This window comes from Fukomys damarensis, unplaced genomic scaffold (genome assembly GCF_012274545.1).
Source record: "Fukomys damarensis isolate Sample0158 unplaced genomic scaffold, DMR_v1.0_HiC HiC_scaffold_38, whole genome shotgun sequence".
Classification (NCBI taxonomy): domain Eukaryota; kingdom Metazoa; phylum Chordata; class Mammalia; order Rodentia; family Bathyergidae; genus Fukomys; species Fukomys damarensis.
Window position 1 is genome coordinate 3532266 of NW_022900950.1, and position 27606 is coordinate 3559871.

General features: G+C 34.9%; 1 protein-coding gene and 1 non-coding gene across 4 annotated transcripts; both read left to right on the top strand.

Annotated features, from left to right (window-relative positions):
* Positions 1-26199, top strand: CUNH4orf33 (chromosome unknown C4orf33 homolog). 3 transcript variants are annotated; one of them, XM_010618881.2, is made up of 7 exons: positions 1-220; positions 5549-5735; positions 9863-9923; positions 18407-18458; positions 18569-18768; positions 22560-22712; positions 26004-26197. In XM_010618881.2, the coding sequence occupies exons 2-6, from the start codon at positions 5555-5557 to the stop codon at positions 22663-22665; spliced, it is 600 nt and encodes a 199-aa protein (XP_010617183.1). In that variant the 5' UTR covers positions 1-220; positions 5549-5554; the 3' UTR covers positions 22666-22712; positions 26004-26197. The 3 variants fall into 3 exon arrangements, with proteins under 3 accessions (XP_010617183.1, XP_033615788.1, XP_033615789.1); XM_033759898.1 differs by lacking the exon at positions 1-220 and adding an exon at positions 2367-2451 and having other exon boundaries at positions 26004-26199; XM_033759897.1 differs by lacking the exon at positions 26004-26197 and having other exon boundaries at positions 22560-23150.
* LOC117284645 lies at positions 25307-25413 on the top strand. The gene has a single exon (XR_004515743.1). It is a non-coding gene; the product is annotated as a U6 spliceosomal RNA (small nuclear RNA).
* Positions 26200-27606: the final 1407 nt, after the last annotated feature.

The window sequence follows — 27606 nt, forward strand, 5'->3', positions numbered from 1 at the left end:
GAGTCCGCTGGACAGCGCGCTGAGCCACAGGCTGCGCGCGGCGGGCGCCCCGGCTGCACAGTGCCTACTTTCAGGTGGTGCGCGCCAGCGTCCTTTTTTCTTTTTAACCTCCTTCCCAACGCCAATGTAACCCGAGTAGAGCGTTAGGTAAAAATCCTTTCGTACCTTTGTTTGCTAATATACTCAGCATTTCTGAACTAGGAGAGCTCGCTGGCCAAAGGTGAGTGGAAATGATGTAGGTTTGCGTGGCCGTGGGACACCCCGGACTGGTTTTCTCAGAACCCCCGGTCTAAGCTGTCCCTCTGCTGTATATCTGGGTATGAACCTGGTCGTGTGCAGAAGATAAGTACTGTCCTGTCCCTTGTCGGTCTTTAGAGTAAAGGATACAACTGTTGAAATTTGACTGTGATGTTATTCCATGTGGATAGAAGTACTTAAAGATCCTGTAAGTTTAGCAATTACTTCTTCAGAGAAGGAAAAGTTACATTTTTGTAAGAAAAAAGTAAAATGTAAATTTATAGATAGATCATAATTCCCAGTTTTAAAAATTAATTTTGTCTGGGTTTAAAACTTATAAATTTTTAAAAACATATAACATCGGAGGAATGACAATACGAACACGGGAAATGTTAAATTCAAGCCAGCCATTAGTTTTGTTATGTTTTAATAGATTGTATTTTTATGGATTGAAATAAAAGTTTCACTAAAACATGTCATAGGTACAGCTTGCTTTGGCTTTCTGTTCAACAGTTTAAGAAGTTTTTATTATTTTAGCCTTTACTCAGGATGTCATATAAAGGAATGCTAGCAATATGTATTAACAGATCTTTAAAATATGCTGTTAGGTATTTGAGGGCTTTTTATGGGCCTTACTCTATACTGTACTTGATTAGAAAAGTCCCTTCCCCCTAAAGGCTAGCTGAGAAATGTGCATGTGTAGGTAATAATCATGAAAAGATTTAATTTAGCCTTGAGTTGGTTAATGCTGAAATTGTTTTGGATTTTAATGGCCATGAAATTAATTAAATAAATAAATAAATAAATAAAACTTACTGGAAGGGAAACTTAAATGTGTAAGCTCCAACTCTGTTTTGAAATTCAGTGTCAAGTTTTTTCTTCATGAACTTCTCATCATCTCCCTGAGGACTTGCTTGTAACTTCCACAGTTGCACATTATGTGTTGTTATAGTTTAACTTGTCATTCAGCAAGTAGTTTTAATTCAACTCTACATTTACCTTCAAAGTTGATAAGATATATTAGTGTGGACGAAAGTAAACAGTGCCTTCTGATATAGATGAGTGGTTTTTGTGTAAATTCATTACTGAAATGGGAATACTTTTGCTGCATTTGAATTATTTGGCTTATATGATTATGGTCAAAGTCAGCACAGTTTGTGTGTGTGTGTGTGTGTGTGTGTGTGTGTTGTTACAAGACTTTACAGTTTAAATTTTAGTGAAGTATTTTCAAAATTAGTAAAAATTTTAAACTTAAAGTAGCCCGTGTAGCATTTTATAAATCTTCTCAAGTTTTCTACTTTTCCCAAAGATAGGTGTTACCTTAGCACTCAGTTAAGGTTTCTTCCTGCAGTCCTTATCATGGTGTTTTGAAATTTGTCCCCAGTCTCCATTATAAAACTTGAGCACAATAAAGGTTCAAAAAAATGTTTGATAAGGCATTAAAGATTTCAGTGAATGTGCATGGATGTAAATGGAGTACAGGGAATGAGACATGGGGACGAAAATGACTTAGTATGTGTTTATTCTCAAGGGACTATTTCATGTTTTTATATTAGATACCTTTTTGTAATAAAGACCATTGGAAATTACATAGGTTGAAAACTAGTGGCAGATTTCACTAATATTACTTTATTCAGTCAGTTGGCATTGAGCATGTAGTACTAGATGCACAGTACTAAGAATACTAAGTGGGGAAGTTTAAGCAAAGTTCAAATCTGATCATACAGTTAAAGAGTGCCGGAGTTGGTATTTGAACCCAGGAAGTATGATTCCAAATGTCACAATTGTTAACCACTATGTATATGCCTCCCCAGAGTATAATGTAATGCATAACTAGCCTAATATAATTTATAGTTTTTGTTTATATAGCTAGTTAGCCGTTAGCTGCAATACATGAATTATTTTTGTACCTGTTCTATTGTTATCTTAATGATTGATAGTTGAATTTCAAATTCTTGTGCAGCATTTATATTGGCGAATTACACTTCCTTCTTCTAGAACGACTTTCAGACCTAAGTGAATTGACTAACAGTCTTCAGTGGTCATCGGTGGCCCTTTAAGGTTTTTTCTTTCCTTAAAAAATCAAGGCTCTCAGATTCCGCCTCTTGGTCCCTCCCCCAGAAGATGTGGCAGCTTCCTTACCGGTCCCCTCCGCAGGGATGACCGGAAGACCTAGCGGGGCGGGGTTGGACTGAGAGGAGCTTCCGGGACTGGGTCTGTGTGCCCTTCTTGGGCTCGCTTCACTCTGTCATTCCTTCCGCTGTGGTCCGATCTTCTCGTGAAGGCTTTCCTTGAAAAATACTAGATTTCTGCTTCCTACTGGCCCAGATTACTTCCACTTTCAGGCCACGTTCTTCATTCCTCCGTTTCTCAGAGTGGATGGTGCAGAGGAACGTGCAAGCTGAAAAGAAATAGTTTTTGTAGAAAAATCGAAGGACTTGTGGATAGGGTGATTTGGAAATTTTCCTTGCAAATAGTTTCACCTTTCTTCTTTTTAACTTTATGGGTTATTTTTTCTCTCTCCTCTTCATGCTCCGAAGTTCTGTCGCCTTTTATTTTTTTTAAAGGTCCTTCCATAGTAGAGAGAAAGAAATGAAGATAATTGAAAAGTTATTCTTTTTTACTTTCTTTGGTGAAAGAGTAATTTAAAGAATAGGGTTAAAAACGAAAAGCATAGGGACAGCGATTTAGCTTAGGGGTTCCACCTCCTGCCTCAATAAATAATGAACATTATTTTAAGAAAGTCTCAACAACCAATATTAAAAGCTCATAACAGGATGATGATCACCTTGATAATATTCAGTTAGGCTTTTTGGAAATGTTCAGATATCATGTTATTTAAGAGACACAACCTTAAACATACTTTAAAATATTTTTTACGTAAGTAATGCATATTTATCAGTATAAAATTCAAATAAGTTAAAAATAATAAAATCGAAAGAAAGCTTCCTCTATATTTCAGGCAAATAATATTCTACAAAAATTCAACCAATGCTACTCTGCTGGTTACTTATATATGCTTCCTATGAGAGTGTGTGCATTGCAAGTGCATACACAAATGAGTTTACATTTTATTAATTACAGGCATAATTTCTGCACCTTGCTTTTTCACTTTACAATGTATTTTGCATGTACTTATAGACCCGCCTAATTTATTTTAACAGCCATGCTGTATTTCATTATATAATATAGCATCATTTCTTTGCCTTTCCTCTTCTCAACATATTTAACTTGCTTCTGATATTTTGTTATTCTAAACAAACTATTCTTATACTTATGTCTTTTTTTTTTTTTTTTTTTTTTTTTTTTTTGAGACAGGGTCTCATTATGTAGTTGAGACTGACCTGGAACTCACTATTTAGACCAGGCTGGTTTTGAACTCACAGTGATCCTCCTGCCTCAGTCTCCCGAGTGCTGGAATTACAGGTGTGCGCCACCACACCTGGATAATTTATGTCATTTTGATTGTGTCCAGGTGTAATAACTCCTAGAACTAGAATTATTGAGTCAAAGAATTTTCATTTTTATTTGATAGGTATTGATCATTGCTCTTCACAGAAACTACACTAATTATCCCACAGTAGCAATGCATGATTTTCTTTTTTCCTTACTAACACACTGTATTATCAAACTTTCTGATGTTTGCCAGTCTAAGTGAAAATTTATTATTGATTTAATTTGATTTTCTGCCCTTATAAGTGAGGTTGAATATTCTGCATTTTTGTTTTCTGTGAACTTATTGTTCTTGTCTTTCACCTCCTTCTCTATTGGGATGTTGGTCTTTATTGATTTCTAGCTTTTTTGTATTAAAAACAATAACTTATTTGTCTGAAACATGAGTTGCATATATATTTTTAATGAACTTTTTGTGATCCATAATGAATATATTCATCGCAGGGAGTTGGTACATGTACATATCTCATCTTAACCCTTTTTGCTTCCCCTTCACCTCCCCTCACTCCTCCTCCCTCCATCACTAGATCCCCTACCCATTTTCAAAAGGTCCAGTTAGTTCTGTTTCTTATTACCTATCTTTTATCTATTAACATTTCTTGAAACATGAAGATTAGCAAAACTAGGTACGTTAGAAGGGATTTCAAAGATCTTGGACTCATGTAACACAAACTTTATGTATGTGGCCCTCCCACTATACATGGTAACTATAAGATCCATATTCACTAAATTAAATGTATTCAAAATATGACTTCATCCCTCGGAATAAAAATAACGTTAGGAAGCAAGGGAAAGCATTAAAAAATTTCAGATAAAGGAAATAACAGTTTGGAGATATCCTCAGTCCTAAGTCAGGATTATGTATTGGACAAGACATGGGAACCAGTGTAATTTGGAGAATCCAACTATCCTATAACAAAGTTTTCCTCTCCTTGCAGATTTCCACCTGGCTGATTTTCATTCAATTTCTAGTTATGTTAATTGTAAGACCTTCAACAGATGTGTTTCTTCATTTGTAATGAGTGTAATAATACTTCCTATGCCATTTTGTAGTGAAATTAAATGAAGCTGTTGGTTAAATGCTTTCTCAACAAAATGTAATTTTACTGATCTAATACTATGACCTTCTATTGAATACTTAGGAAAACAATTTGAAATGTAAATAGTGTGTTTGTTTCATATATTCTTGATTTCAAAGTTTAAATGATTCTGTTCTCAGCTTTTGACTAGAGAGAAGAAATTAACCAAGCAAATGGTCTTTTAACAGTTGAAATATCAAATATTACAAATGCAAAATTAGTATATATATAGTTGGACAAGTGAGTATAGAATTCAGTTCTACTGACTTTCAAATGGAGTTTCTTCCTCTTTGATTTTTTAGCCATAAAAACAGGTGTTAATAATTTTACTGGTACTAATTTTTAGTTTTTAATCAAGTTGAATTTTATTATAAAGGTCTTAATTCCCAGAGGATCCAGTAACTCAGACCCCTGAATATTTTACAATAGGATAAATAAGAGAAAATATAAACTCACAATACTTATAGTTAATTATGTTAACAATTTCCGCAGTGGACATAATTACATCCTTAAAAACTGGTTTTGGTGCACTCTTTATGAGAAAACTAGAACTGAATCTAGACCAAATGCCTTAAAACTTTCAGGATCCAGCTACTTATTCTAGAATAGAACTTGAAGTCCATGGTTTGCCACAACACAGATGGTGCTTTGGCCCCTGGTACCCTCTCCTTGTCACTGTCAGCTGCCTGACTGTTATTTCACATTAAAAATTATTTTCCTTTATAACTAAAGAAATTGTGTGCATTGTTGTATATTTTAATATATTCCTTGCTTTCCAGCATTAGATGGATTTTAGAGTTGAACACACTTGGGATGGTTTTCCAGTGAAGCATGAGCCAGTGCTTGTCAGGCTGAATCCAGGTGACGGAGGAGTGATGATGGAAGTCCGTGCTCCATTTTTTAATGATCCCCCTGCCCCACTTGGAGAACCAGGAAGGCCTTTCGATGAACTGTGGGATTATGAAGGTAAGAAGTGCTGTATTTTATTAAAAACATCAATCTTTTTGTAATAACACCTCAGAATATTATTTTATCTTGCTGCTGGGAAGTGAGTGCTTCTGAGCAACTGACGTGCAGGATCTGATATTTCTTACCAATTGCTCATTTAGACTTTTCCCCAGTTATATATGTGACTTCAACTATGTAAGTAGGACAGTAAAAAATGACAATTACAAATCCAGAGTTTTAGGTCACTTCCTTATTTCTATAACTTAATCTAAGAAGAGTTCAGCATTCCGTTTTTCTTCTGTCTTCAAATTGCCTCTTTATCCTTATAAACCTTCTTTATGGAAGTTTTGGAGTTTTACTTATTAGAAACACCAATCAACTGCAAACTGAAATTTAGTTTTTAATCTTATACTGGCAAGTAAAGCTATCAAATAAAGGCTGAATGATATGCCATGAAATTACATGCTTTGAGGTTTGTTCTGTAATCCCCTACTACTATATTCTAATCAGGCTATCAGACTCAACTTTGTAAAACACTCATCATGATGCTACTCCCCAGATCACAAGCCCTTACTACTATCTTTACCCTAGGATAAAGTTAAAATTCTTCCTCTAAGCACTTAAATATTCATTAATTGGGCCACCGTAATGAGACAAAATGTCTTAACTTTTGAAAGGTTAGTAGTCTTACTATCTGTGCATATTCTCACCTACGCGCCTTCTTGGTCTATTTCTTGTGCCTTGAATGCGCATATCTATTTGAATGCACAAGGATTAATTCACCTCCCATTTCTTCAAAGATGCCTTTGGTGAATCCTGTACTAACATCTTTATATCAGACTTTCTGCCAGTGTTAATTTTCCATATGTTAAAAATAAGTTGTCCTTTTTAAGTTAATTTTATTGGTACATTTAAAGTATACAGTATAATGACATTCATTGTTGTAAACATAATCAGTCTTGGTTCTTATTTTTTTCCCATTCCCCTGCCCTCCCTTCAATCCCTCCCTGCCTCACTATCTAGAAAGACTTTGTTTCCATTTTTTTTTCATTTTCTCACATTCCATTTCCTTAATACAGAACTTTTGTACATGTATACTAGCTTATGGCATATATCTATGGGAATGCTCTGGGTACTAAACTTGACAAATCGCAGTCTCAGCACATCTATTCATAAACCTTCTTTCCCTTTGCTCTATCTTAATCAAGGGCAGAACAATAACTTGAATCACCACATATGGAAATTGTGAGACCTTTACAAGATATCCTTCTCTCCCATTCTCCATATTTGTATGTATTATAAAGCCTATCAATTTCACTTTCTAAATAGTTCTCTAATTTAGTAACTCCTTTTCATCCCCATTATCCATTGTGTAGATTAGGCCTTTATCATCTTTACCTTGGTTAGGGTGGAGCTTTCTAAATAATATTTTTGCCTTAAAGCCATTGTTTACTTAGAGAACAGAGTGAGCTACCTTCAGATAAAACTTTCCAATAGTCCCTGTCCTCTCAAGATAAATTTGCTTTTAATATAATACCTTTATAGGTCCTTATTCTGTCTGCAGCATCACTACCTCTTCCTATGTTGAAATATTTGCCCCCTGAAGACTGAACTTCTTATAGTTCTTTAAGTAAGCCACAGTATTCCTTAACTGTGTACCTCTGATTATACCTATCTCTTCCCCTAGAATGCTGTTTCTACCATTCCCCAACCAGTTCTGACTTATCTTTCAAGGTGGAGCTTACCTAGCATCTTCTCCGAGAATCCTTCCCTAATCCTGTTTTTTGCGCTTCATCTCCATTTTTTAATTTTTATTAGAATGTTATGCTTTACAAAAGAGAAATAAGAAAGGATGTGTTTTTGTTGTTTGGGGGTAGATACTGATTTATTTTAAGGAATTGTCTCACATACTGTGGAGCTTGGCAAGTCCAAAGTCTGCAGGGCAGGCCAGAGACTGGAGATCCAGGGAAGAATTGATATTGCAGTTCAAATCCAAAGTTGTCTGCTGATCCAGTTCAATTTTTGGAGGGTTAGCCTTTTCTTCTATTAAGACTTTCAACTGATTAGAAGAGGCCCACCCACACTATCGAAGATAATCTGCTTTACTCAGAATCTACTAATTTAAATCTTATTTTCATGTAAAGAAAATATCTTCTTAGAAACATAGGGAATAATGCATGATCAAATACCTGTGTGCTATGTGTTAGTCAAGTTGATATATAAAATGAACTGTTACAGCAGACATTCTAATTTGTTTAGGTAAAATATTTGGTTCTTCTTTTTTTTTTTTTTTGGTACCAGGGATCAAACTCAGGACCTTGTGTTTGTGAGGCAGGTGGTGGAATCACTGAACTAAAATCCCCCGCCCCTAAGTAAAATATTTGGAAATAGACATTACAATCTCTAAATTATTGATGGAACTACATCTATATCTTAACTTTTATTATAAAATAATATATGGAAAATTTGAAACATTTCAAATGTTTATACATAAAGGATTGAATCAATACATTATAAATTCTATAGAAGGATACTGTGTAGTCATTAAAAAATAATATATGTATATTCTGGAATATTTTTCATATGAATAAAAGCAAGGTCTAGGCAAGTATGATTCAATATTTTTTTTAATGTAAATAGATAAAAGAGGTTGTTGAAACACAGAAAATGTCTGGCAGGTTTTATTTAGATCAAATGGAGAAATAAAAGACTGACTACTTCATTCATGTTTATATTGTTTTCATTATTTACAAGAAAGATGTATAACCCTAATCATTATAAAAATTTTAAAATAGTACATCCTCCGAATATTGCAAGAAATTATGATTTTTAAAAGCCACCTACTTTTATCCCGCCAATCACACATCACCAGTCTTAACATTTTTGTACAGTTTGTAGGTATCTAGCCACAGGCACAAATGTACATTCTGTTTTCATATAAATTTGGTTGCTGCTCCTTGGCCTATACTTTGAAATCATGGATATCTTCCCATGCCAATAAATGTTTAAGTGTATCTTTGATTTTAATTATGCTACTGTATTTCATTTCATGGTGTTATTGGAATCTTCTGGCTTTTGGTTCTCCTGGATGGCGATGCCAAAATGTTAGCCTGCTTCTAAAAAGGGCTTGCTAATTAAACATTACTGGGTTCTGGGTCTCTCACCTTTCCCTGAGGGGTTAGATTCCAGGTTCTCCTCTCAAACAAAGAATTGAAAGAAAAGACCAAAAAAGCAGTGGCAAAGTTTATACGAGAAAGTAAAAGTGAAGAGTAAGAGAGAAATTAGATCTGCTGAGCGAGATTGGGTTGAGTAAAAGAGGAAAAAGCAAGATAAAAGAACACCCTGGAGAAAGCAGGATGGGGTATTGTGAGGAAATCTAGGATTGTACACTCTTGGTGTCTGCATCCACATCTTTATGCTGTCCAAAACCTGAGGAAACCTAGGAGAATTTATACATACAGGTTCTGAGAGGTGATTCTAGGATCACATGCCTTGGACTGATATCTAGTCTAGGCCCTGTTACTGAAAACCTGCTCAAGTTCTCCTGAGAAGTCCACATTCAGGGCTTTGGGAGCTGTTCTATGCATAGCATGTTTTCCTGTATTTTGTAAATGACAGGTCACGCCTACTTTGCAAGCCAGTTTTGGCAAGCCCTAATCTCCTATGTCAGTGGGATACATAAATGGCACAATTTGTTTATTAGTTTTTCTGAATAATAGATTTATCTACAAAATAAAAGGTGATATTATATAAAAAATAATAATTTACACCACTTCTCATTTTTGATTGATTATTCTTTGATAAATAGAATGTACTTCTTTTCCTCATTATCTGATTTGTTTCTTTAGGATAAGATAAATTCCTAGAAGAAAATAACTGGTTCAGAGTCTGTCTGTATGATAATATTGATTTCTCTTGACCTCAACAACACTAGGCTTTATAAATGTTTTTAATTTAAGTCTCTCTGACATGGGAGAAAATAGATGATAACTTATGTGTTTCTTCTTCCAGGCGATGTCTGTTTAGTTTACCTCTTTTACTACGGGAGATAGCATGGCAATTAAAAATTTAAAAACACTGAGTTAATTAATTTTATACTCTAAAAAATTAAATTTCTCAATATGTCTTATTTCTATCTTCAAAAGTTGTGGAAACATTTTTCTTGAATGATGTAACTGAGCAGTATTTAGAAGTTGAACTTTGTCCGTAAGTATAAAATAATTTTTCTAATCATTACTATAAAACTGAACATATAATTTTCTAGTTATAAATCATATAGTCAAGGTAAAGCTCACTGATTCCAGCTAATTAGAGGAAGCACTTGAATTAATCTGAATTATATACTTTTGTGTCATACACATATTCACCTATCTATGTATTTATTTATGAGGCATAAATAAGTTTATTGGGCAGAATTTAAAATACACTCTCAAAAAAATGTTGGTGCAGTATCTCAAGGGAGAAGCATACTACAGTCTGGAGTTGGAGATAATTGTATGTTTTGTGTCATGGAAATCTATAGGCTTTGTGAATCTACGAAAAATTTGAGCTTAGTTTGCATAAGAAAAGCAATAATCCACACCAAAATAAAGAGGTAATAGATCTTTACAAAAGAGAAAGGATAGCCCATTTTACAGGAGAAAGGCAGTGGCCTAGTCTATTGTATTTCTTAAAATTAGTTTTCTTCCCTTTATCTTATCAGTTAAGCTAATTTATCAACTTGAAATATCTTTAAAGGATTTGGGCTGTTATGGGCCTGGAAGAAAAGAAGCATACCAAGCCTAGGGAGTAAGGATATGGATACCTTGGGCAACCTTGATGATATCTTGAAGTTGCAGTCTTCTTAAAAGTACAGTTTTAAAATTATGATTCTCTTTTTCTCTTTTCTGTCTTTTTCTTTCATCCTACTTCATTTCCCTGCTGTGAGTTCAATCCCTTATTTTTTTTTTTTTAAGTTTACATAGCTTTATTATTACTTTACTGAAAAGGGAAAGCCTCAATTATGTCACAGACATTTTTATGCTAACTGGAGATACATTTAAAACTTCCCTGTTGCATTCCCTATGTAAGACCTAAAGTCTCACTTCCACTCCACGGAGCGTGAACAGCCGAAAGGCCTCCACGATGCTGGGCCCTAACACCCAGCGAGGCTCCGGGAACACGACAGAGAACCGAGAAACCCAGGAAGGAACACACCAGCCTAGATGGTAAAGAGACCTTTATTAGTCTGGCCAGACGGCACTCCCGGAGCCAGGTGGCTCAGAGAGGCAACTGCTCAGGGGCTGAGGTACTTTTTATAAGGTTTTTCTAAACAAAGAGTCAGGGAATTCACAGAACAAGACTGCAAACACATTGCTTATCTTATGCAGGAAATGTTCTAGGGTCACCTTTTGTCAAACCATTTGCCCCTGGGCAGGCTGTTAACCAAGGTAGCAATTAGCATATGAAGAAGCACAGTCTGGCCTATTAGCATGGAGTCACTTTGGCCTATTCAAGTCTTAACACTAGAGTTGAGAATTTTAAAATACACAGTGCATTCTTTGGTATAATTGAAAATGATCATTTACAATATGAATTTTATAGTGTATTTGACAATTCAGCATTGTAAGCATTGTTATAGAAAAATACTAAAGGCTGTGCTTTAAAGTTCAGATTCTATTTACAAAGACTTTATTTCCTTTCCCCTCCCCTTCCCACTTCCCCTTTAGCCATTTTCTTCCTATTTCACACTCCCAATTATACCACTTGAACTTCATTTACACTTTTAGTTTTTCACACTTGAGAAACTATTGGGTATTTATTTTGTAAATAGGAAAGGGTGAAAGGGGTGATCAATCCCTTATTCTTATGGGTACAAAGGAGCTGAAGGCCCATTGTCTTATGGCTGCACTAGGCTGAGGGCAAACATTTACCCTGCCTGACCAGCACCATATGTCTCACTCTGACTGATCTAAAGGAGACAGGAATATTGAGTTCTGTTGCTCAAAGATGATCATTTGTTTTGATAGTCTGGAAAAGAAGACAAGGACATTAGCAAGTCATTGATGCCCAAGCTTCATTTTGTTTAATGAGCAGGGGCCAAAAATTAATGGTCAAATATTAGTGAATAGTGGCTCCAAAAAGTTGCAAAAGTCAGACAAAATTATGCAACATTTAGTATAAGCCTTTTATCTTCAATATTAATCTCTATTTTCCAGAAATGTTAACCCAAGTACAACAGGTAGAGTTTAAGAGCATACAAACTCCCTCCCTTCGGGTTTGTCTGAATGTCTTCCTATTTTAGTTATAACAATGGCCTAAGAATATACTAAATAAAAAGATCTACTGTTTTTGTGACCATTGGGCCACTAAAATTTTTAGTGTAGCCTGAATCTCACTTCTATTTTGTAGAACTGAAGACATTTTGCAGTGATTGGCCTCCAGATAATATAAACATATAAAGTCTGGAGTAGATAACAGAAAGTTAGTTTATACCATAAAGAAAACAAAGTTTAGTGGCTATAATATTTATGTTGACATTTTTTTTCTCTATTGGCAGGCTTGTATTAGAAGACAAATCCTTACCTGAGGGGTACTTGCAAGTACAGTAAAATAACATAATGACAATACACTAAAGACACCAAAGGACACATTTTTGGAAGAGCTAATAGAACTGGGAATCATGACATCTCATGGCTGTAGGCTAAAGTGTTACAGGTGTAGCTGGAGACTGTCAGTAACAACTGCTGCAGTATTTGTAGCCACTTTTTATATTTAGCCTAGCACTGTTTTTATATTACTATTACTCTTTTTTGTTATACTTTCCTACTGGGTGTTTAACACCAAGTCAAAGTAAGACCTGTCTTAATCAAAATTAGTTTACCTGTGTATTTATCGAGTTCAGTTAAGGATCTTCAGGGGCTACTTTTTCTCGCTATCAGTTGTATTATCAGCCAGAATGGGTCAAACTTACTTAACCATATAGCTACCATTAGATGTGTGGAGACATTCCCCTTTTTAGTGACCCTGTTTTTCACCCAACGCACATTGGTTGACTCTTGCCTTATGGGTCCCAACAATCTCCTTGCTCAGGAAGTTGGATGACTAACTAGAGTTGCAGGGCCTTTTTGGAGGGTGCCATTGTGCCCCGGGTCCTGGCTGACCTTAGTGGGCAAGGGCCAAAATATGGGCTGTCCTCTTGGGCCTTTTATCTTCCTCAGCTTTGGTTTCCAAGCTTCGATTGTTAAACACTCAGAAGGTCAGTTACACCAATAGGTCTTAATACTAATTATAGTACTCCTTTTGGATAGGAAAGCCTTTGAAATATAAAGTAGGACCAGAGAGCAACTATCTATTTCATTAACTATGGTCAGCATTAGTATTAGGACTCATCATCATATATTTGTCCAAAAGGCAATGGCCACCATACTGTCACAATTGTTTTTAGAAGTCATATTTCTGCAGAATGTTAACAGATAATAGTTACAAAGTTTTACAAGAAAAATGGAAAATAAGAAATAAAAGCAAACATAGCATTTAAGGATAACAATTATGATGACATTATTATTCTACAGTCATTAGATTAATTCTATTATGTCTCTAAAAATTCATTGAAATTCCCTTTTCGGTATAAAATAACTTACTAGGTTACTTTTATCCAATTATAAAATATTAACTTATATAAGTAAATTCTCATCTAAATTTGCTAGATTTGAAATAAAATTTCTAGCTGGGTGTAGTGGTACATACATGTAATTCCTAGCACTTTGAGAGGCTGAGGTAGAAGGATCACAAATTCAAGTCCAGCCTGGACAACCTGAACCTCCACAAGTCTCTGTCTCAAAATAAGAAATAAAGGACTGAAGATGTAGCTCAGTGCAAATGCCCTGGGTCTAAGCTTAGGTACTATAAAAACAAAAACAAGGGCTGGGATTTGGCTCAGTGGTTCTGCTGCCTGCCTCACAAGTGCAAGGGCCAGAGTTTGATCCCTGATACCAAAACCAAAAACAAACAAAAAAACACAAAATAAAGTGTCTAAGTAGAATCTTCTTGTTTGTAGATGTACTTTATAGGTGGCTATGCCCAGTCTTTCACCACAGTAACACTGCCTGGACTACATAGTGATACACTTCAGAACACATAAACATAAGCCTAAAAGTCTATCATTAAAAACAGTTTTCCTGAGGACACCAGTGTGGTAAAGTATTCTCTTAAGTTTTGCATTTTAGGCTTGTACACTTGGAGAATATAAACATATTCAGCACACAAAGAAGTCAGCAAGAATTAGCATCACAGCTAAAAGTCTTTACATACTAATTTTTTTTTTTTAACTCTTCAGGTGAAATTTAGAGTTCTTTACGGGTTTTCATAGTGTAACAGCCCTGACAAGAGTCAAAGGATGTTTTTAGACATACACAAATACTTTTTACCCAGTATACAGGTTCATCTCATTTATACAATAAGAAAATGCTTGTACAGTCAAAGCCAACAGATGTTGATCAAGTTTTAGATGGCTGGATTTAATTGTATCAAATACAAAGAATAAAGATGCCAAAATTTTTGATTATTTTATATATTTAAGTTCTAGATACTATGTATGTTGTATAAAAGAAAGAACCTATTGATTGCTTTGCATACATTAAACTAATGTAATCTTAACCCCATAAACTTTTTTTTAAAACTTCTTAATATTAGAGAAATCACAGGCTTACAGTGTTTTTCATCCTCAGATATATACACACCACTCGTCCCAGATACATCTAGCATGGACTATGGCCTAAGATAATAGTTAAGCTGATTATTGAAAACATCTTACAATCTTAAAACTTAAAATTCAGTTTATTAAGAAATCAAAAGTAGAAAATACAGAAATTATCTTAACAAAACAGAAAACCGTTAGTTTTTGAATGATCAGCCCATAGCATTTTAACATTTTAAGAAATGTTTCTGTAGACATATAAAAGTATTTAACTTTTTAATTATATTAAACTTATTTATATATATATATACAGGTAGCTGTTTTGTTAGCTGTTTTGTTAAAGGGGAGTTTGTGTGTGTGTGTGTGTGTGTGTGTGTGTGGTACTGGGGATCAAACTTGGGACCTTGTGCTTGTGAGGCAGGCAGCAGAACACTGAGCCAGGTCCTGCCCCTTAGAGGAGTTTTTCTGTAGTTCCTCAGGCCCAGGGGCATCCCACTTAGGGGAATATTTTAAAATATTATTTCAATGTAGAATTGTATATTTGGTTTTTCACTTTTACTAAACTTAAGAAAATAGTCTTGGACGGATTTGGCTCTGGTTCTGCTGCCTGCCTTGCAAGCGCAAGGGCCAGAGTTTGATCCCCAGTACCAAGAAAAAAAGTCTTAAATTTTATATATATAATATAATTTATGAAAGCACATTTAATAGTCCAAAATATATTATCTTTGTATAAACTTTAAGAAACCAAGAATACTTGAATTTATATTTAGCAACTAATGATTCAGATGTTGTGAATGTTTATAAGCATCGACCCCATTTATATTTATTTCTCCATCTTAATTACTTTAGATTATTCATGAGAACAAAAGCACAGCATAGTTAACATTAAGATACACACACACACACACACACACACATATATTTTTTGTTTTGTTTTGTTTTGGTTTGGTTTTTTTGGAGACAGGATTTTGCTGTGCAATTCAGGTTGGCCTTGAATTTAAAACAGTCTTCTCCAGCTTCTAGGATTACAAGTGTGTGCCACCATGCATGTCCCTGCCCCACTACAATGGGATCGAACTCAGGACTTTCCATTGGCCAGGCAGGTGCAATACCACTGAACTACATCTGTGGCCCCTGTCATCTGGTTTTTTTTTTTTTTTTTTGGTACCAGGGATCGAACTTGGGTCATTGCGCTTGTGAGGCAGGCCACCAAACCACTGAGCTAAATCCCCGGCCCATGTCATCTGTATTTTTTAACCAAGGATACTACTCTAAGATGTATAATATATATAGACTATATATTTATCATATGTATTCCAAAATTTTGAATATATCAATGTTATTTTTAATTTAAAATATTGCTGGTTTAAAAAATGAATTTGAAGACAATTTTTTTCAAAGTGAAAAATCATAATTAAAGTCCATTTTTTACTTTCTAAATTTACATTATTATGCAATAACAGTCCAAAAGTAAAGTGAAACATGTGGGAATAATATGAAAATTTATATTTTAGGAGATTTTTAAATGTCTAGATTAAACTTTATGTAATTGTGTGTTACATAATTGTATATCATATATTCCTTCTTTTATTCATCATTAATTTTTTGAGTATGTACAGTTTCATTTTTGCATTCAGTGTCAAGAATAAAAATTAAATTGTATGTGGATTTTCCTAGACTCATTCAAAATATTAACCTTTGGATTTGCTGTCAAGTTTATTCCCTGGGGAACCTGCTTTACTTGATTGACAAATTTGTTTTCTTGTAGATATAAAAAACTAAAATTTTAAATTAGTAAAGTATTTAATACTGTAAATTTCTATATATTGTTGGTATTAATTTGACATGCATTTAAGTACCTCTCCATATCAATATCCAATAGGCTTTGTTCCTTAGCACTATGGCTAAAACATCCCAAACAACTGATCTAAATGTGATTTATATATCCTTTCATTTTCCCTTCTTTTGACTTTTTTGTACTAGGAATCGAACTCAGGACCTTGCTCTTTCGAGCAGGTGGCAGAACCACTATGCTAAATCCTCAGCCCTTGATTTTTTAAAAAAAAATAGTTAATTTTATTGGTACATTTAAGGTATACAATGTAATGACATTCATCATTGGAAATTTGCATCTTTACATAATCCATCTTGGTTATTATTTTTTCCCCATTCCCCTGCCCTCTCTTCACCTCTACCCCTGCCTATCTACAAAGACTTTGTTTCCATTTTTCTTTTTCTCATATTAATTCCATTCCCATCTTTTCTTTTCCCCCATGCCTCCCATTTCCCCTTCCCCTTTGCACCTTTTCTTCCTATTTCACATTATCTATTATACCTTTTAGTCCTTATTTATACTTCTTTTGATTTTTTCGCTAATTCTGATGTGGAAAATGTTTGCAATTATTTTTAAGAAGAAGAATTATATATCATGTGTTCTCTTCAATTAACATGCTAAAATATTTTATTGAAAAATATGATTGGCATAAATTGTCATAAAAGGTAAACCATTCAACTATTGTGTGATTACTTTCACCCTACATCTGAGAAAGCTAAGACAAACATTTATAATTAGTCTAGAAAACAGGAAATAACTTGAATCTGTCAACTTGCAAGTTTTACCCCTAGTTTTAATTTTGTTAGATAATTTATTTTCATAAAATGAACTAACACTGAATAAATAATTAGATTATCTTTTGTTAAGAAACTACACATTAGCTGTTGTATATAAAATTACATATTAAAATTGACAGGCATGGTGATGCATATCTATACTACCAGAACTCAGGAAGCTGAGGCAGAATGATCACCTTGAGTTCAAGGTCGGCCTGTGCTAAATAGCAAAACCCTGACTACCAAAAAAAAAAGAAAAAAATCCTCAGGGCCAGGGATTTAGCTCACCGGTCCTCCTGCCTGAGTTCGATCCATGGTTTGAAAAAAAAAAAAAAAAAAAAATCCCAAGTAGTTTGGTGTTATTTGCATCAAGATACTTAATAATCAAGAATCATGAGTTTGCCTCAGGCAATTGTCTTATAACAGTTAATTAACTTCTAGGAAAGAATATGTTGCTTTAATTTGTGAGAAGTTTTGCTCCTCCTAGGGTAGTCCTAAGCCTGAATTATAACAATGTAAATATTCAGAAGGCTTTTCAGTGGTGGGAAAAAAAAAAACAAACCCCCCAAAAAACGACTTGTTTTTTGATAGAATATTTAATTGAAGCAAATCCTCTGTGAAAATCTCACTAAAGATCTGTATAGAAATGTTTGATACAATCTTTTCCAGAGACAATAAATGTTTCATGTAAATATGTGAAATCATTTGATTCTAACTGATATAACTAATCCCAATTTTGCATTTCTGTTAGAATTTCCTTTTAAGCATACATTGTGATTGTTTTTTGTAAACATTATACTGATGCCTGCATTAATGGTGGAAACAGGAAAATACAAGAGGAGGACAGGTCAAGGGCAATTGAGTGAGAAAATAGATACAGATTAAAATCTTTGGCTTGTTGACTAGTTTTGGACAATCTATGCTTAGTGTTCTATATTTTCTGCCTTCTATTTGAGCCACAAGATAGTTTTCTCACAGAAATAACCTTTAGTAATATTGGGTTGAAACATCAAAATTGGTCCCAGTTTCCTTTATAGGATCTTTATTTTTTTAAACTGGTTTTATTAAAAATTCTAAATATTTTTCCACTTATTTTCCTATTGTGTGTCAGCTAGCCTAATTATTTTATATAATTTTAAAATTTAAACCGTATAAAAAGCAATCTTAGCATGTGAATCTTTATGCATTTGACAACAGTTGTGTCAGAAATGGTAAACCCAAAGATGCCATTTTCATGTATAACTGAACACATTGGTTCTCCCTATAATTATCTAATATTTTATTGCATCTTTTAATTACCTGGAATTTATTTATGAGCATACACACTACCAGATATAAAAGATAGTGAAGAAAATAACATTTGTTTCTTCTAAACTCTAATGAAGAATCTTAATTTTGGCAGCCATGGACAACATTTAGTGCTTTTACTCTGTGGAAGAAGAAATGTGTGGAAAGTAAGTAAATTAAAATAGGAAACAAAACCCTTAAATTACATAGGTAATATGTGTGTATTTAAAGTGTATGTCTGAATTTACCTTTTGTGTTTCACATGTTGTTCGTGTAGCAAGAACTTGATTTGTCATTCAAAGCATCCAAAGACGACACAAAATGGGAAGGCAAAGCTTATCTTCCATGGAATTATTTTCCACCAAATGTGACAAAGTTCAATTCATATGCAATTCATGGATCAAAAGGTAAAAGAAGTTATGAAGCCCTCTACCCTGTACCACAGCATGAACTGCAACAAGGACAAAAACCTGATTTGTGAGTAGATTTTTAGAAAAAAATTAATTCATGGTAGAGCAGTAGTAACATTTTTTCGTTAAAGAAGGTAACATATGTATACAAGTGCTGAGTAGGATCCTATTGTCACACCCAGAATGGCTGCTCTGCTGTATAAGCAGCAAACTGAGATTGTAAACTCAACACTGATAGTCAATTAAAGGGATGAAGTGTAAGAAAAGGAAGACACTTTATTTGTAAGGAGAAAAAAGCAGAAGAGAGAAAGCTACCCAAAAAAGGGGGTACAGGCTTCCAGAAAGATGGAAGACGCATGGGCCTTTGCCCTGGCTTCTTTTATTGGATGCCAAGGTCCCTTCCCCCTACCTGGAATTTGCCATAACCCAATTGGCTCCTTGGTCTGTCCTTGGATTAAATTGGGCCCCTGTGTTAAATACTTTTTACTTGCTGAAACAAAATACCCGACACCCAAAGTTAGAAGTGGAAAGGTTTTATTTGGCTCACAGTTCATAGAGGCTTCAGTCCATAGTTGGCTGGCTCAGAGTGGCACATGGAAAATGGATGTTGCTGAGGTGAAACAGTTTTTGGTGCCCACAAGGCAGCAAAAGCAACAGGAGACCTTAACAGTATCCTCCTCCTCCTTTTCTCTTACCTAGACTTCTTAAGGCAGGCAGCACTCATACCCTTAATCCTAGTGCCCTTGAACCTAGCATTGCACTATGAATCGATTCCAGCACTCTAAATCCAGCCACCTCTGAAAAAGCCCCACCTCATCTGCATGAGACTTTGAGGGACATCTAAAAAAGCTAAAAGAAATGGACACACACACACACACACACACACACATAAATTATATTTATATCAGCCTGCTTGCCTTTGTGCCCATTTCTTTTAGTGGGCATTGTGTAACTTCTTTCTGCCTGTTTGTTTTTCCTTGACAAGGCCTTGTCAGCAGGATGAGCAACTGGTTAAATGGGATGTGTGTGCATCTATTGTAGTAATACAGTGATCCTAGAGTAAATATAAATACAGTGGTTCCTCAGTTAACAAATTTAGTTTGTGATTTGGGGGAAGATGGCTGTTTGTGAATTTTGTTTTGTTTTTTGTTTTGTTTTGTTTTGTTTTATTTGAGAGAGGGTCTCACTATATAGGTGAGACTGCCTGGAACTCACTATGTAGCCCAGGCTGGTCTTGAACTCACAGTGATCCTCCTGCCTCAGCCTCCCAAGTGCTGGAATTACAGGCATGCGCCACCACTCCTGGCCTTGCGTTTGTGTTTTTGTAGGGAAAATAGCTATGGTCTTGTTTGTCACCCAATGTGGATGTTGTGACAAACGCAAAATTTTGCCAAACACAAAATTTGAGAACCGAACTGTTTGCAAACAGAAGCATTTGTGAACCAGGGTGTTCCTGTATATATCTGTATCTATCATCTGTCTACCTACCTACCTACCTAACTGTATGTATGTATATGTGTATATATGTAAGTGCACAGGTGTGAGTATCTTTTTGCTCTCCACCCTTGTCCTTGAGACTGTTTCCCAGGGAATTTCTGTAATAGTTTTAACTCCTAGTCAAGATTAGCCAGAATACTTAATGAGGCCCTAACTCTATTTTTTCCCTGCCTGTAGACCCCTGCCCACACCGTGCTTCCTGGTTGTCCTCAGTAAATATGGATTAATTTTGGACGGATATAATCTTTCTCTTTACTGTCGGTAATAGCTTCCCAAAGTAGTAACATGAGAAAAATCTTGCTAAGTGAGTGTTGCATTAGCTGATATAGAAATATGGCTTCAGATTCTTTTATGATCCCATTAAGAGTAAATGTCCTGAGGAATCAGTGTTTCCTGATGTTAGAAAAGGATTAATGCTTTCTCTTTCTGCAAGAAAATCTCTACATCAGTTCTCTTTCTCTAGTTCTCTTGGTAACCTCTTAAGCATAGGAACATCAACTGTATCACAGGATAACATTGGTTAGATAAAAATGGCCCCAGATTAGTAAATTACATCTGGGCTGAGAGTAATTTTGAGTGACTACAAATATATGATGAGACAGCTAGCTTTAGAGATCTCTTTTGATAGTCACGTTCCTTGTGGGGACCCAGGAGTTACTATAAAAGATCTAGACTCCTGTGAGGCAGCAGGCATTTCAACCAAGGCATCTTCAACACTTTTCCTATTTGAATCTTGTCTCCTTGTACCTGAAGCTGTCATCTTAGTGAGACTGTAGCTCCTGATTACCTTTATAAGTGTCCATGGGCTGCTGCAAAAACCAGTACCTTAGGAAGAAAAGCCATATACTGGCCTGGGCAATCTGTGTTTCCCGCACCAACTCTCTGAGTATGGCCAAGGCAGTCTGGTGAGTCTGAGTGTTTAGAACAGCCTAACAGAGACATCCTAGCGGGTATCACACTGTGGTGTACTGACCATCCTGCCTTTTTACCTTAGGGTATGCTGCACCATCCTTCTCCATTTGCTTTCTTCCTGTCATGCTCTTATTATACTCTACTTTTTTTTTTTTTTTTTTTTTTTTTTTTTTTTTTCTCTTCTAGTGTATATCTTTATCCTGCTTGACATACTTTTACCTCTGACCTGTGCTTTCTTGCCGGTCTGACCCTCTCTACCTAGTCTCTTTTTCTTTCTCTTATGCTTTACTGTTGTTTCCTTAACTTTACTCTGGGATTAATAGTTGTAATTCTAAAACTAGTTCATCCTAGGCAAGGGATTGGAATCTAGTTGCAACTGACTTAGCCTTTAAACCCAGATGTTATTCTCTCTGGCTCTTCACCAGCTCATACCTCCCTATAGTCTGGTTCCCCAATTTGTACAATATTAGAGGCTTACCCCACATAGAAGTGTGAGTATACACTGGCCAGGGCACCACTGAGATGTTGATTTCCTCGAAAGCAGGGTTTCCTTGCAGCGTGTTCTCTCCTCATTAAGCTACAAGAGAAAGCTTCGTAACAGTTAACTGGTTCCTCTGAAAAGAAAATAAGTAAGGTTAACATTTTTTCTTGAGATACCAGATATGGAACCCAGGACCTCACACTGAAGTGCCTCTCCAGGTCTACCTCCCAGCTCTTTACCTTTACTTAAATAATTTAACTTAATTCTTGGTACTGGTGATTGAACTCAGGTTCTTCACACTGACTACTTCTCTAGCTCTTTTTATTTTTTATTTTGATTTTGAGGCAGGATCACATTAAGTTGCTAAATTGCCCAGGCTGCTGGCTTTTTAAAATTTTTGAAACTGGGTTTCATTAAGTTGTCCCAGCTGGCCTCAAACTTGTGATCCCCCTGCTTCAGCTTCTCAGGTAACTGGGTTTATTATCATGCACCTTTGGGCCCAGTGGATTAACATTCAAATGCATTAGCCTCTCTTGCTTTAATTAAGAAGAAATAAGTCTGCCCTTTAAAATGGAGTCGAAACTTTGTAAAACAATTTCTTATATTACTGATATAAGTTATATGAACATCTGAATATAAATGTAAAAGTACAGTATTATACGCTTCTTTAAAGCTAGGTGGAATGAGGGTTAATTTTTATTTCTCCCTTAGCTGTGAGGGAGCTATTTGGAGAATTGAAAGGAAAAAGCTTAGCGATATGGGTAAATGTTTTCAGATCTTAGTGTTTGATAGCTACAGTGAGAAAACTGTACATATAGAATACGTCTTACCTTTGGGATTTCTTAAAATAGAATGTTGTCCTGTCTCCGATGTGACAAAATAAATAGCCCTTCATAACCACTATTTCACATATGCATAATTCATTTCAATTCCTAACTTCCTTTTTTTTCTCTCTCTCTCTCTTTTAGCCATCGTCTAGAATATTTCAAGCCATTCAGCTTTAACACGCTGCTTGGAGAAGAATGGAAACAACCAGAATCAGATCTGTGGCAAATAGAGAAATCTGATTTATAGGAATATAATGGATAACAATATAAATAATTTTTTGTGTACCTTTTAAGGTAAACCAGTAATTGTAATCTCTTGTAAGACACATATCAACAGCAAATATCTTCATAGAGTCACAGAAAATTCAGTGGGTATCTCTGTAGCAAATTGTGTGATTAACAAGAAGATAGAAAGTAAAGTTATAATTTTTCTCAGGATCATTAGTCTAGGAGCCATGGTGTCAGTGGTAATACTTTCTGCCTTGTGTTACCATCAACCCAAATATCCCTTCTTCTGTCACCAAAATCATTACTTGCCTCCATACTTCCTTAAAGTGCACCTGCCGGAGACTTGGAAATCTTATATTCACAGTTTTAAACTCCTTGTAATATCCAATGATTTATTTTACCATGAATTTTCTGTCCTCTCATAATTAGCCGAAAAATGTGACCTATTTTAGTTGAATAGGAGATCCATATATGTTAAAACAATGTTAAGATACATATAATATTTAACTAGCTGGTTATCCTATCTTGAGACTATTTTTTCACTCTGTAGAAAAGAAAATTAAATTCAGGCAATAAAGTCTGCTTTCATTTACAAATACATGACTTGTTCTTATTGCTACTAAACAAGTTGTCAAAATGTCTCCATTTTATTTTTTAAGCACCAAACATTCCTGGTCTCAAATTTTCAAATTTGTTTTTATCTCAGAGTTTAAAGCTTTCTTGTAGATCATTTATGAACTTCACCACCATCTGGTCTTTCTCCAGCATTCTTAAGACAGAGACCAGCAGTTTTGCAAAAGACAAAGTTTCATTCATTGTGCAGACACCTAGTTAGTTGCCTATTCAGCAATACACTTTCACTTCATCTTTACTAACAGAATTGAATTTTTAGAAGCTTTGCTTAGAACCTACATTTTCCTCAAAAAAAAAAAAAATAAACTACCATATTTTTCCAGCTGCTGCTGCAGATAGACATGAATATAAAATAGTTTATCCAGTGACATATAAGTACAGCTATGGTACATAACAACACTTAGTAAATTACAGATTACATATAGTAGTCCCAGAGGATTATAATTGAACTGAAAACTTCCTACCAACCCGTTGATACAGCAGGTATGACATTATAGTACAATGCGTTACATTTTTCTCTGATACTAGTGTAGACAAGCTTACTATCTTATGTATTTTCAGTGCTATACTTCGTTCATTACTTTAGTGTTCTCCTGCTTATAAAAGAATTTACAGTGAGACAGTATGCTGTGTTATGCCAGCAGCAATCTCATGGCTGGTGTTTATGGCATCTCTTGAGTGAACCAAGAGATAACATTCACTGGTTGACCTATACCATCTAGGTTTGTAAAGTGTACGCTATGGTATTTACACAACAACAAAATCACCTAAGGATACATTACTCAGAACAAGTACCTGTTGTTGTGTGATCCAGGACTATAGACAGTGTTAAGAAGGACTATAACAAAGATATTTTAAAGATAAAGATTCATCTTTCACAAAGCTAACTCAGAATTCATTGTATTTTGCCTTCCCTGTTCTTTTGCATGAGTTGCAAAATTAATACCTGCGGTAGCATAACAGCTATGCTCCCTCAGTATGCTGTGTCATTGTGCTATGTGACAATGAGAACACCTTGGAATACGTGAGTAGGAAGACAAAGAATGCTGGGTTCCCAATAACACAGCAGAGTGATATATTGTATCTGGACTGCCTTCCTATAGAAGTCTTGATGCATGAGGAAAATTTCCCAATTTGTTTGTACAACTTTAAAAAAGTAACTGTTATTTGCAGTTAAATACAATTCTGAACAAATACATCATTCAGTTAGGTGGAAAATGTAAGCTTTGTCCCCTAAGAAGAGAAGTGTGACAAGAATATTCATTTTCATGACTTCCATTCATTATATTAAACCTTCTAGGTAGTTCAGTGAAGGAATAAATATGAATTAAGACACATATTACTAAGAACTTAAATTATTTTAAAATGTATTGTTTACATTTTTAATTATTATAATTTGTACAAAATCCAAAGGAATATGCAGTGAATTCTATAATAAAATTAACAAAGTTGCAGGACATAGGGCAACATATAAAAATAAGTCATATTATAAGCAAACAATTTTTTTTTTTTTTTGGTACCAGCAATCAAACTTAGGTCCTTGTGCTTGTAAGGCAGGTGGCAGAACCACTGAGCTAAATCCCCGGTCCCTATAAGCAAACAATTTAAATTCAAAGAATAGAGCAAAATATAACCAGGATTAAATTTAACCAAATTTCCAAAACCTCTCATTAACTCCTTCTATTCATTTATTAAATATGGTGTTAACTGAAAATAAAAGCTGGGTTCTTTCAGATTGTGTGGAGTTCATTAATTTTGGAATATAATTCTTAACAATTACTCTGAAAGAACCCAGCCCTAAAATACTTAAATTTAAGAGATAGCACTTGAATTTGATAGGAGTCTCTCTGCATAATGAAAGTTCGAATTAAGATTAATTCTCTAATATATAATGGATCACATTTATAATGAATATATGTATATATAATGTTTATATGTGGAGAGACTTTTCGGTCAAATTTTGGACCTTGCCAATTTTCTGATCATTTCTTGCCCTAATTCTGCTTAGAAAGAACAAAACTTACATGGTGCTTACTTCAGCAGCACATAGGCTGAAATTGTAATGATACAGAGAAGATTAGCATGGCTCCTGCGCAAAGAAGACACGCAAATTCATGAAGCAGTCCGTATTAAAAAAAACTTCACCAAGGATTTAGCTCAGTGGTGCTGCCAGCTGCCTCTCAAGTGCAAGGTCCCTAGTTTGATCCCTAGTACAAAACAAACCAAAACAAAAAGCGTATATGACTTACTATTATAACAGTTTATTACTGCCAACTATCATTTTTCATGTCAGAAATAGTAAAAAGAGTTACCTCAAGCTACAACAATAGATATATAAGGAAATCATAAGTCCTGAATATATAAAAAGTGAAGGGTATATATACAAATTTCACCTATGATCTCATGATAAATTAGTAATTAAAATGTCCATATAATTAGATCCATGGAAAAATTTTGTTTGATATATATGAGCCTAATGCATAAAAAGAGAAATAGAAAATAATGCCAAGTGATATTTTGCTTTATTGTTTGAATAGGAACAAAATAACGTATAGGTGTCATTGGTTCTTGAGAGAATTTTAGATCTTTTCTGTTGTTTTACTTTATGCCCCTCAAAAAAATTACAGAGAATGTAACTTTTAGTAAAAACTCAGTTTCTTCTGGCATCCTATCACCTAGAATATCTGTTAAGTAACATTTCTTTGTTGTTGTTTTTGGTACCAGGGATCGAACTCGGGCCCTTGTGCTTGCAAGGCAGGCAACAGAACCACTGAACTAAATCCCTGGCCGTAAGTAGTATTTCTGTCTCAATAATACACTGAACACCGATGTTTGTAATAATGCTCTAAAGCTTCACAGTAAGTAGAGTAAATCTTTTGAAGAGATAGTTTTGTTGACATAGAAAACGAAACTATAAAGTCTGAGCCTTCCAAAAAGTATAAATTGTGCTAGGTACAAATCTATATTTTTGAATGAGATTTGAGGAAAAAAATTCTAAAAAGTATCATAATAGTCCTTGGTTTTCTTCTAAAGGCCTGACCTTGTGAAAGTCACTTCATTAAATTATCTATTACTTTTTTTTTACAGAAACTGTGTTATTAACTTTACATTTAATTTTAACAACAACCTCAAAGAGTCAGATACTCTTGGAATATGTAGCTTTAAACTTTGGGAACTAAGACTTATAGAGTCTATGTTTAACTTTAGATCCCACGATAACCAGGCAGGTTGAGTCAAGAGAAAGCTCTAATTTGACTACTATTCTAGTCTCTCTCTGAGTCTTGATAACATACCTACAAAATAATGCTAATGAACCATAATTGCTTCCTCCCTGCTTCTACAAATAACAAGCAACATGGATGAAAAAGAAGGGCTCATAATGCTTTCATTTTTATGGGAAACACATAGAGAAGATGAATATTTAAGCAACTTCAATTAATAAGCCACTTGTTATGGGAGACACTTTTTTCCCAATTCCATGTAGAGTATTATGTGTTGAAGCAGCATCATACTTGAGAAGTATCCTCACCATTGATGTACTTTGGTGCTGGACTAGTGGCTAATCTGAATGCAACTGCTGGCATTTGTGGAATTTATTATGCTCAGGGAAGGAATCATGGTGTGTTAGAATGTTAGGAAGAAAACCTAGGCTTTGTTGATACTAAATACTTTTACTAACTTCATTTTTTTCAGAGATCAAAAATTGATCTTCAGAAAACATGAAAATTTTGGCAATCAAAATTTCACTCTTGCCTGTAATCCCAGCACTCAGGAGGCTGAGGCAGGAGGATCACTGTGAGCTCGAGACCAGCCTGGACTACATAGTGAGTTCCAGATCAGTCTCAACTACATAGTGAGACCCTGTCTCAAAAAACAAACAAACAAAAAAATTCACTCTTGAATAACTCATAGTAACTATAATCTTTTATCTTTTTATATCAGACACTAATTCATTTAATAGTGATTTATTTTTAAACAATCTTCCTTGCAGTCTCCTTGCACAGCAAGCCTGAAGATTCTAAATGAACCTATTTTCCTGTCCATATGCAATGGCTTAGATATAATGTGTTCCCCAAAAATATATGTATTGGAAGGTTGGTCGCCAACGTACTGTAGGAGGCATTGGAACTTTTAGGAGGTAGAGTCTAGGGGAAGGTCCTTCAGTCAGTGGGGACTTGACTAAGTTCTGCCCTCAGTAGGGAACAGTGGTCTTCAGGAGTGAGTTGTCAAAAGAGTAAATTCTTATAAAAGCCTGAGCTTGATCAGTGAATCGTTCTCTGGATTCCTGTCTTGTAATATAATCTCTCACTTCCATGTTGCTGTTAGG

Coding starts and splice junctions, on each gene's coding strand:
- CUNH4orf33 (XM_010618881.2), top strand. CDS start 5,555: ATGGATTTTAGAGTTGAACACACTTGGGATGGTTTTCCAGTGAAGCAT. Junction 9,924..18,406: donor TTAGAAGTTGAACTTTGTCC/GTAAGTATAAAA, acceptor TAATTTTGGCAG/CCATGGACAACATTTAGTGC. Junction 18,459..18,568: donor GAAGAAGAAATGTGTGGAAA/GTAAGTAAATTA, acceptor TTGTTCGTGTAG/CAAGAACTTGATTTGTCATT.